The following is an 11,878-nucleotide window of genomic DNA, read 5'->3' as shown; positions in this document are numbered from 1 at the left end:
TGAGCATCTCTCTCAGAAAGTGCAAAGCTTACATTCTTGCAAAAGATTTTGAACACTGAGCAGAGGCCATTACAAGAAAACAGGGTTGCTGCAGCAGTTTTCTGATTAACCTCCAAATGGTTGGCTTGTTACAATGTGCTCATTTGTTTCTAAGTGTTACCATGACAAGAAATGGTTTAAATGTAGCCATGCATTATAGGTAGCATTGTGCCAACTCTTCTTAGCAACATTTGTAAATGTAAACCAGACCTAAGGTTTTTCTGGCTAGGTTTCCTCACATCTCCCTTTTATCTTTGTCTAGCATCTCCAATTGCATGAACAATCTTCCCTCAAGTTGTTGTTATTGGTGTCCTTTATAAATTCCTGATTTTCATTACACATGCTGCCTATAATAACCCTTAACTACATTATAATAATCCTTTGGTTTATAATAGGCAGTGTTCTGCATTATTTCTCAGAGATAAGTTAACCCGCCTCTCTCTTCCTTCTGTGGTTTAAAATATCAGTACAGTAAAAACAGGCATCCACAAATTAAATTTTGTACCACCCTGCCACTACATAGAGAGATCACAAATGGGGACATGTAGTCCAGAACAAAAAAATATCATCAGCAAGTGTGTTACTGTTTCTCTGAACAATTAGTCCCTGGGTTGCCTTCAAACACGGTGTATGCCTACCTGCCTTCAACCTTTGCAATGGCCCATGCAGGGAGTTTCACAGCAAACAGTTTGGTTTTAAACCCAGCCTGAGGGATGCCCTCTGCAGTTACCATGGAACTACAGCTCTGGTCCACTGTGGCAGTCAGGATTTAAACCCAATGTTCTGTCTTCTCCCTGAGTAAGTCTTCAAAAAATACTATAGGTAAATGTTCTGGCTTCACAAATGGAGTTGGTGGGATAGCATTTTACCCATGAACTCCAAGAAGCAAGGTGTTGTAGGGCACTGCTATGGTCTTAATCCCAGATGAAATGTGAAGCTACCAAAACACACAATCTGGTGGGAGCTGAAAAGCCCTTATTTCATTGGGGGGGGGAGGGGGGGGGGGGGGGGAGGGGGAGGTGGGGAGAAGAAAAAGAACAGTTTATCAAATTCCAGACAGTGCAGCACAAGGGCTGTGTGCAATTGCTATGCAATTTAGATGGGGGAAAAAATTATTCTCCACCTTTGACTAGTCTGATTGTAACCCCATCCCACCTCCAAATGCTGCTTCCATTTTGTCTCTTGGGAGGTGTGAGAGAGAAAGCTCACTTGGTAGTTTCAGTTCTCTCATGACACTGTACATGAGGGAAGGCCCTAGATTGCATATACTATTTTTACTCTTCCCTATGCTCTTCCCCCACCCCAAATACCCTCCTACATCACCACTTTTTTGTTTCAAACAACAAGGCTGAACAGGTGAAATTTTAAATAATGATTGAAGATTTTTTTTATTCATTTAAGTTTCAATATCATTACAGAAAATGTTATGGTACAGAGTTGTTTAACATTAGTTTTATTTCTTTGCTCATTTAATTTCCACACGAATGCTGGTAACACTAATATCTGTACAAGATCAGTCTTTGATTTTTTTTAGTTTTTAGTTCTGTACATTTTTAAATGTATTGGTTAAAAAGGCTGTCAGCACTTAAGGAAGCAATTTTTTTGTTTGTTGAAATAAAAGGTATCCAGTTACTGCCCAAGAGTACTGAGCTGGGTGGCTGCCGGGACAAGAGACATCCCTGAATGCGCAGCGAGGTGAGAAAACCTCGGGGCTTCATTGGGTTCCCAGTGCAGCCACTCTGCTTTTGGCACTGTGCACATCAACACGAGATACAAGATAAAGAACAAGCAGAAGCTCTCTGTGAAGCGGTTATGAAGCATACTAATAAGGGAAATCCAAGTGTTGTCTACGCTAGTATAAATAAGCAGACAGCCTTGTTTTAAGAGCATAAGTAGTTGTATCTTAAAGATGAGAAAAAACACAAGTTCTGCAGGCACCTACTGCTGTCTACTAAAAGCTACCGCTATTAGAACTAGCATTGAACACACAAAGCAATTGCAAGAAAAGGAAAAAGTTGCTTTGATATAATCAGAATAAATTTCTTTGTTAAGATTTGTTTTAAAGTTTTTTTTTTTAAAAGGTATTTATTTGAATTCCATTTGAAATATATTTCAAGATGTTGACTATACTGATCAACTTTTATCCAAATCGGAAAAACTAGCTGTGCCGTTGCATATTACAGGATACAGTCAATGATATGTGGACATGCATCAAAGCTTCGCTCTTGCTGGTGACATCATAGCCTTCCAATGACCATGACATCCACCACCTCCCCCTTGTGAAGCTCCACATACTGCTCTGTCTTTGGAGGTAGCATCAACAGTCCATTGGCACTGCGCATACTCATCAGACGACTGCTCATCTGATTCCCTACAGCAGAGAGGGAGAACAGTTTCAGTTAAGTCTTCAGTTAGTTCCAAATGCTGCAAGGTTCAACAAACAAAAGCTGTTATGATGAAGATGTTTATGTGGCTAACTTATTCATGGAGCTGGGATCTTGCTCTTCCAAGGTGGATGGAAACAGACAACTCTGGAGATTTAGTCAGCCTCTCACCACACTGGCTCTCAAAATCTTCACTCCCTTTGCTGGTGGCTTTCCTATCCAGCCTTCCACATTATCTGTACCGTGTATCTTGTCCTAGTAAATTGCTAATCCTATCAAAATTACTTTATTTTTCAATTTGTACACCTATTCCAGTTGTACAAACACTAAAATCAGCAGAGTCTAGAATATAATTTTTTGTATGTTCAGTTTTTAATATACTGTTCTAGAATAAATTTTATTAACTTTATTCTCTCTGAATAGAATTATGAATTCTATTGGAAAAATTCTATTGGTTGGAAAAAACCTCCAAGATCATTGAGTCCAACCTTTGACAGAACACCACCACTTCAACTAAACCATAGCACTAAGTGCCATGTCCAGTTGTTTCTTGAACTCTTGCAGGGATGGTGACTCCACCACTTCCCTTGGCAGCCTGTTCCAATGTTCAACAGCCCTTTCAAGAAGAAATTCTTCCAGATGTCCAACCTGAGCTTTCACTGGTGCAGCTTGAGGCCATTTCCTCTTGTCCTGTCACTTGTTGCCTGGCAGAAGAGACCAACCCCCAGTTGGCTACAACTTCCTTTCAGGCGGTTGTAGACAGTGATAATGTCTCTCCTGATTCTCCCTTTCTCCAGGCTAAACACCCTCAGCTCCCTCAGCCACTCCTCATAGGACTTACTCTCCAAACCCTTCACCAGGTTCATTGCCCTTCTCTGGAAATTTTCCAGCACCTCAATGACATTCTTGTACTGAGGGGCCCAGAACTGAACTAGTATTCTCCCTGTGGAGACTCACATATAGTGCTTTTTATTGAACAATTTGGATGTAGCAAAAAGACAATTAGCTGTTTAAGGACCTAAATCATCTCTTGCAAAAGTATCACAGTCAGCTTTCTAGCAGTATATAGCTAAACCAGTATTCAAATCTAGTACTTACCTCAACTGCATCTTAGTATCCAGAAGTATTCCTAGGTGGCAAACATGACTAAGAAATCCTTAGTCTGCTTTAAGAGAACACCTAGAGCCTCTGCTATTTTTCCTACTTTTCCAGTTCAGCTAAAATCACTTCTTTTATTTGTATTGCTCCTATGTCTGCCACATCTCGTGTTTTGTTTAATACATGCACAACAGCAAAAGGAAGCAAATGTGCCTGACTGCAAATAAGCTTAGTGGATGTTTATAAAAATGAATGTGTGCACATATGCAAGCATACAGGTGTAGTGTGTGTGTGTACAAAGGCAGGTTATTCAAATAAAGGATGTTTTAATGGTTAAATTGACAAGCCATATCAGCACTGAATTTTGTACTAATGTATGTGTATGCATGTGCACAAGTGTGTCAGCAAATCAGTCTGCATAAAGAAGGTTCTGTGAAAAAGAGTGAAAACACTCTTGGTTGTTCCCTACCCATCTGTAGGAAGGCAAGGCCGTGTGTGTGTGTCTGTCAGTCTGTGTGACTGGGCACTGACCTGTACTCTGTGCCCAAGGTAGTGGTTCTTGGTGATGCCAAGTCAGAATGCACCGATGATATTCTGGGCGGGGGTCCAATTTTACATCACATGATAACTGTAGGATTAAAAAAGAAAGTATGAACATGTCATGCATTCACATTGCACTGTCTAAGATAATGGAATAATCTGCTCAATTGCTTTTCCCTAAAAGCAGTATTTTCAAAAACTTGCATTTTGAGGTCAGATGGCGTCTAGTACAAGATTAAAAGCTGTAGAAGGCAGAGACTGCAGTATTTAAGGAAATACAACTGTGATGTTACAATATCAAATTGTGTGAAGATGCATTAAATGAAATATTTCAAAGCTGTTCCTTTACTGAGAGTTTACAGATAGTATTTCTCTAGAAAAAAGCCTGGTCTCTGGATTACATTGCATAAAGATAAAAATGTTATTTGCATTCAAAATCTTGCTAGCTCTGACGAAAGGAAAATGGCCAATCTTTGAAATGAAAAGACATACAGGGGACGGCTCATAATGGAAAAGTCATGCAAAAGTGAAGGTCATTGCAAATTGCTCTCTTTTAGAATATTTTAGCTGTGACATAAAATCTGGACGCTTGAAAAAGGACAAAAGAGATACACGGGATAAGCTGTAAGAGAAAAGTGCATAGCCAAGAACACTAAGAAAACTACAAAAGGTGATGTATTCCTTGGTACTTTATTTGAATCAAAAATGGAAGAACAAGACATTATAATAACATGCCTTGAATCTATATTAAACAGGGTTACCATATCCATGATTTATTAGAAAAGTGAGAAGAGTTTCAGGAATTTATATTGCTTAGGGTGGGGATCATGTGGGTTTCTTATATAAGTAACTCAACAAAAAGGTTTTAAAGTTTGTATTTTCTGTTGCTAATACAGAACTATCCAACTCTAGGTATTCACAGAATACTCTGCATTTTTTACCACAGCCTAAAACAAATGTCTTTTTTAAACAGGAGAGTGTCCTTCCTGCTTGATTGGCAAATGGCTGCCTCTGCATCTGTATATCTTGCTCCATTAGATGGCCATCTAACTCTAAAAAATTACGGGACTGAGTATTACCATGAACAGAGACTGAGAATGTACCTCTATTTGTGTGAATGTACCTCCATTGTGTGAATGCCAGAACTAGTCTAGGGCTCAGATTCCACAAACACAACAGTCTTTCAGAGCCCAAAGAGCTGTGCTTCAACATCTTGAGAGGATTTTTAAATAGAGGACAAGCTTCTTACCCTGGCTTTGATGATGGTGGGTCGAGGATCCAGGATACCCTGCATTTTCCTCAGTGCAGGAACAACAAAGAGATTGCAGGTGACAACAGCTGACACAGGGTTGCCTGTAGGACAAAGAACAGTTGGTGGTGATGCCCTCTTGATTTACTGTGAAATGCTGAAAGAACTCATATCTTTATGGCAATTTCACTCTGAAGGATTCTACAGAGCTTTCCATGCTATGTACTGCATCATACAGTACAGACTGCAGTGGTGTGTGGCAAGGGGTATGCGGCAAGTACATCTGTTAAAGCTACACTCTGGATGATGCTGTGCTGAGGTCCTGCTCTGACCAGAATTGCCCCATGTTCCTCAGGCCCCACCATTTGCCTCTGTTCTTCCACTACCTTTGTCCTATGCCTACATTTGTCTGGGTCTGGAGCAGAGTTAACTGTGCATAGTTATTGGCTCTACCCTCACAGGGCTCTTTATTAGTGACTAATGGTTCCCAGACACCAAGGGAAAAATATCTTTCAACTCCCTAGCAGAGTGCCAAAATGCTTTAGGAAAAATTCAGAGGAGAATCCTACTGATTTATATGTTTTCTGTTGGCTCACAAGAGAGGTGTATGACCACCTGTCAAACACTGTCTTACATATCTGGACTTCCCTAGACAACAGTTTTAAAATAAATGTTATGATCAGACAGATGCTCCATTGGTCTGTCCCCTGGAAGAAAATGTACTGCAGCAACTAAAGCAAGAGAGGATAGAAGCACTAGAGATATATCTGAAAACCACCAGCTTATCAAGAAGAGGATTCCTTGTGTAGTCAAAATTCATGGAGAGCCAGAGCAATAAGAAGAAATTAATTCCTCCTCATTTAGGACAGAAATCCATAACGAAATGTTTATTCTGAACGAGTGCTTTCCCAGGGCACGCAGTGGGCAGCGGTGCAGCTGTGCTGCCCTCTTTTGGTTCCACAGTATAAGAATGAGAAACAAAAATATTCCGTGGCATGTTCTTGGGTACTCCCTCATTGTTCTCTCCATTTTCAGTATGTCAGAGTGGATGCACTGACCTACACACACAAAATATTTATGGCGAAGGTGGAGTGAGCTGTAGGAAAACACACCCCTGTAAAAAAGGTAAGGAAATTGTTGGATGGAAGAAATTGTAAGACCTGTACCAGAAAATTGTGAGGACAGGGACAAAAAAGAACTCCTTAGCACATCCCTGTAAGTCCATCTCTTCTGGAAATTTCTGAGAAAATCTTACAGGTACCTTCCTGAGGGGTCAACACCAGGCACAGGTGCTGTGAAATGTCACTATTCTGTTTCATGACTGTCATCTATGCACAGGAACAAAAGTAATCCACAAAACATCTTACCTGGGAGTGCAAAGATTATTTTTCTTACACCGTCAATATCCAGAGTTGCAAAAGTTGTTGGCAGGCTATGGAAAAAGAAAGCTATTTAATATCTGCATTAGAATTTGACTGAACATTATCATATTATTTAAAACATCTGGAAAAGAAAACAAAACAAAGCAGGACATCTCTCTCAGCAGTTCATTAGCACCTGCTGCTTATTCCATACTGGAGGTATAATCCTCTCTTTGTGGTGACAGAATAATTTTTCTTGATATTCAACTCTGAAGTTTTAAGTACACAAGTTTGGAGAGGGAATATCTAAAAGGAGATTAACTAGTAATCAAAAATCTAAATATTGTCTTCATGCTAGAAGCCAATTAACAATGAAGCAATACTGAAATTATGCAGTTACAGAGCTGTGTTTGTTTTTCATATATGGGTTTCCGATTTTTTATAACATTGGTGACTTTAATTTTCTTACTCCAGTCTCTACAGCAGTACTGACAAGGGAGCAGTATTTCTGAGCAGCAAATGCTAGCTAGTCTGCAGATGAAGAAATTCAGATACATGGGCAGAGCTGCAGCCAGGTGAGACGCAAGTCTGTCAATGAAGAGCTCTCTCTGCCTTTCAGAGCTGCTGAGTGCTCTTTGGTGACTTGCTGTGAGGGCTATTACAGTTACACAAATAGGACAGTAATGTGACAGCTCAAGAATGTGGCTGGCAAAGAAAAGGGACTCATCCATGAAAAAAGAATTCTGTACACCTATGTTAATGTAATCCTTTCAAACATCAGAAATTATACCTTATAGGAGCAATAATTAGGCTGGTTTCCTTGGTTTCATTTTGAGCAGACCACTACCACCTGGTCAACAGATGATAGTTTATGACTAGAAACACTTTGGAGATTTGCTACACTTTGATCATTATCACCTAGTTTTGTATCTGCTAAGACTCATCTGTATCCTATTTTACCAGGGGAAGTTAGTGTTTGATGTTCCTGTTTTAAAATGCCTCTAACATGATGGGAACTATGTGCCAGACCTGCAACTGTTATTACCAGTGCACAAACCAATGTATAAAAAATCAAATTGCTAATTCATATTTACTGGAAACTCTGAATTCCCATATGACATTTCAACACCATCATTGGTAAAATCTTCCAGTACTTTCTTCTGTCAGTGCAGCTAGACAAGATAACCTTCCATGAGCTCAGCAACTTTCAGACCAAGTGGAGGGATGGTAAATCCCAGGCACCACCCTGCACTCATGAAGCACATCAAAATACAGGCATACAACAATATCTGACTTCGCTCTTGGAACTGACTCAAGGGATTTTTTTCCCAATATAGTAACCAGAATCTTCAATCTTTTAAGATACAGCTAATAAAACCCAAAATGCAATATTTGCTATTGCACTACAGCCAATGAAAAAGAGAGTGCTTACATTCTCAATAAGAACAGATGACCAAATGTTTTGGTAGCAATAATACCTTTCTTGTGGCATAAAATGAAAAGGGACATTTAGGGATAAAAACAATTTTTTGAAGTTTTTCTAGCTAGTTATTTGCTAGAAAGTTTATTGCTGCAAGTCTACAGAGGAGTCATCAGAAGAAAGAATTATGTTTGCTTACAAGTAAGCCAGAACCAGAACTTAATATTCTGAATTCTCTAAATCGACTTATCCATTCTTGTCAGCAGCAGAAACTGGAGTGCAGATTCTGCTTCTGGGACTTCCCTACATCAGTTGTAGCAGTATGACAGAAGCCGTGAGCAATTTCCATGCCTGGGCTACATCCACCATGGGAAGAAACAAGCTTTTAGCTCACTCATTCCTTTTGTGGAGGGGAGGTGGTGGTGGTAGGAGCAGCACAAGCACCAAGCCCACACACAGTTCTTCACCAGACTGTACGCAGAGACAGTAAAAGTATTTGTCTGTTTTCACAGCAAACACCCACTTGCAGCTCTGCTCTGTGACAACAGTTCTGGGCTAGAGGGAATCATTTTGCAAAGCTGTGCTTGATCTTGTGTAGCTGGACCATTCTGACCCAGCTTGCAAACAAACTGCTCTCCACAGGGAGTGAGGCAGAGGTGCAGACATCTTTCTGCTCTTGTAGTGTGAAGAAAAGAGAACTCTCTGTTCTCAACACATGTACTTTTCATTCTCTCTGCAGAACACACTTCCAGACTCATTGATGAGCAGTGCCACAGCATAGGAAAGCAGTGCTGAAACAGTTTTCTGAGGCAAACTAAACACATAAAGGACTGTGCTTATTTTAAAATTACGATGCTCAATATGCCAATTAGACAAAGCTTTGTAAATTAGCTGTCATTCCACCTCTCTCAAGGAACTGCTTGTGGGAATATAATTTATGCAAATTTTGTAAAATCTTTAAGCAAACTGTCCATTTAATGTCCTTATATTTCCTGGTTATTTCATGGTAATGTCAGTGTGAGCTCTGTGATCCCACTGAAGGCTGTGGTAATGTTTATACCATGCTGGTTTCCCACCAGTCCCCAAACCTGATTTGCAACAGTTATCAGAGAAATATCTCCTACTGATAAAATATAATCTCTCTGTTCCAGTTAATTTCACCCATAAAGATGATGACTAATCTGAAGAGCACTGATTTTGCTGCTTTTCCCATATATATCTAACCTGTGGTTTATAGTATATTTGGAAAAGTGAAATCTACTGAAGCACTTCAGTAGGATATTTGGCCAATGCAGCCTCCACCTAGGCTGCCTAAGCAGAAAGATTTCTTACCCAGGTTTCATAAAAACTCTGCCAAAGTGAATCTGTGCGTGAAGATCAATATCCAGCACCTGTTTAAGATAGTCCTGTTTAATGAAAAAAAAAAAAATTAAGTAACATCAAAGTGGCTTTACATCATCTAAGCATTCAAAGCAATTAATTAATATCAAGTGAAGATGAAAATTTGCATATCCTGAAAGTGCTACAGCCCAGTAGGGAATTTCCAGTATTTGAAAGGAAGTGTTTTGGAAAAGAAGAAGTAGAGAACAGACTCATTTAGGTGCCAAACCTGATTCCATGAGGACATACATTTCCTTAAAATTCACCTGCATTATCAGAGTCTTAGAGTACCCCACAAATACCTACTACTAAAACATTCTCTATGTCAAAGATGGAAGAAAACTTTTATGGTTCAAAGTTAAGACTTTAAATGATCAAATTATCTAACTTTTCCCGTGGAAGCTATCTAATTGTAGATTTGGAGATCTCCTACTACTTTCAAAATCAATTACTGTATTGTAGAAATCATAGTTTTCCAGGATACTGTAATTATCGTAATTTCTTGGGTCTAACAGTATAATTCACAGTGATTGGGTTTAACAATCCTTAAAAGAAAAAACTGAGTGGCTTGTGAATGAGTTCAAGTTAAATGATTTTGCATAAACACGACTGATCCAGTTATTAAAACAAATGGAATTACTTGTTTAATCTTTATTGAAAATTGCTGTGCCTAAAGATGTAGTACCCTGTCTGTTGTGTTTAGTGAGGCTAAAGACAGAGGCCATAACAGTCATCTGTGAAGACAGACTTTGAAAGCAGCAAATCTGAAACTCCCTGGCAGTTACCCTTTTTTTTGTGTGTGTGTGTGTTCAAATACTTGGAAAGCAGCAACTCATTTCAGCCAGGCTTGAACTCTCAATTATTAATTGCATGAACCCTCTTTTACTTTCTGTTTGCTTTTTGGATGTTCAGTGCTATTTCATTAAAACTGCAGAAAGCTCAGCATCAGAGGGCAGACCATCAGTGGAATATAGAGCCCATTATGAGCCAGAAGGTCTGAATGTCTGTAAGACCATTCAGCAATCCAGCCACTTCTTAGAATGTTTCCATGTCTGCACTATGTTGCCACATTCCCAATTTAAAGACCAGCACTTGTCCTTGATTATTTTTCTAGGAATACTGAAGACAATGGGAGTAATTGAAAGTAATTTGCACTGGTTTAATTAATTATCCATTTTCATAACGTATCCGACAGTATGATTTCTACTCAGAAAAGTAGACAAAACCAGCACTCATGTTTCCCATCTCCTAATGACTGTCTTTAGTATCTGTTAGTTATAAAAGATGTTTATTTTACCTGCCAAACTCACAGATTCAGCCTGGGATCAAAAAGTAATTTGAGTTTTCCTTCGCATAAGTCATGATTAATAAATGTCCTGCAGGTTCATCTATGCCCCACCAGCATCTGTGTATCCCTATTTTCTTTGATGGTTTTGGCACAGGGCTTATCAACAGGAACTCAATCAACAATTCTGTTAATGATTCAAAAGGCAAATATATCAGCTCACTGGGTCTCATATGCATTGCATCTGTAGGACTATCAGGCGCAAAATGTGATAAAATTATTTTTGTAGCAGAGCTTTGGCACATTCAGGAAACAGGTGTGCTGAGTAAAATAATGCTATTTATATACCCAGGTTGCTTTTTGAAGTACTTTCAAAGTACCTTAATTCTATCTAAATTTTACCTGCTCTAGAAATAAAAAGAAGTCTGTTGCCTTTACCTGCTATTAACCCAGCACCTTCCTCATCTACATAAATCATTCCTTAAATAAAAACACATTTGTAAACCACTCACATCAAGAATTAAAATCTTTTCTGTTGTACTATGTCAACTATAGTACAAAAACAAGAAGAAAGGGAATGAGCTCTGAAGACTATTTTCTTAAGTAATTTACATGTAAGTGTCCCAGTAAAAGTAAGGTCCTTTTTTAATAAACACTAATACAAAGGCAGTAGCTTGGATGACAGACTCTGGTTTGAAATTCTTACATATATTGTAGGAAGTCATACTTAAATTTTGCATACCTTTTCCCCCATAGATACACCTCCTGATGTAATGATCACATCAGCACGGCTGATACCCTCATTCAGTGCATTCAGTAAATCATCTGGGCTACAGGAAAGAACATGCAAGCAGATTAGTGGCAGGGAATTATTATGAGTTGTAATATAAGTCTGTGTGCACACATACAGATGCATATACACACGTGTTTTAAGAGAATAATACAAGGTCTTTTCCTTCTTAAGATTCCACTCTGTTCAATTCAAGTCAAGAACTGCAATCTCATTAAGTGAATTCCACACTGTTTGGCACCTTTCTGTCTAAGCTTTGCAACAGGAACAGTGGGATACTTTAGATTGGGACTGAAGAATGCTAATACAAGTGTCTAAGAGTATGCAATTGG

The 11,878-nt window shown here is 39.0% G+C and overlaps 1 protein-coding gene across 24 annotated transcripts in view; it reads right to left on the bottom strand.

Moving 5' to 3' along the window:
- Positions 1–1,408: 1,408 nt before the first annotated feature.
- The window catches only part of GPHN (gephyrin), a 286,068-nt gene continuing 275,598 nt past the window's right edge, over positions 1,409–11,878 (bottom strand). For all 24 annotated transcript variants that reach the window (XM_048306432.1, XM_048306436.1, XM_048306437.1 and 21 more), the window contains 6 exons: positions 11,499–11,586; positions 9,424–9,497; positions 6,678–6,742; positions 5,311–5,414; positions 4,053–4,149; positions 1,409–2,410 (listed from right to left, as the gene is read on the bottom strand). In XM_048306432.1, coding sequence (XP_048162389.1) covers positions 2,277–2,410; positions 4,053–4,149; positions 5,311–5,414; positions 6,678–6,742; positions 9,424–9,497; positions 11,499–11,586 — 562 coding nt within the window. In that variant the 3' untranslated portion in view covers positions 1,409–2,276. The remainder of the gene's footprint in view (positions 2,411–4,052; positions 4,150–5,310; positions 5,415–6,677; positions 6,743–9,423; positions 9,498–11,498; positions 11,587–11,878) is intronic.

The sequence above is a fragment of the Corvus hawaiiensis genome, chromosome 6 (genome assembly GCF_020740725.1).
Source record: "Corvus hawaiiensis isolate bCorHaw1 chromosome 6, bCorHaw1.pri.cur, whole genome shotgun sequence".
Classification (NCBI taxonomy): Eukaryota; Metazoa; Chordata; class Aves; order Passeriformes; family Corvidae; genus Corvus; species Corvus hawaiiensis.
The sequence above is the reverse complement of the archived record's forward strand: the minus strand, read 5'-3'. Positions and strand labels throughout refer to the sequence as shown.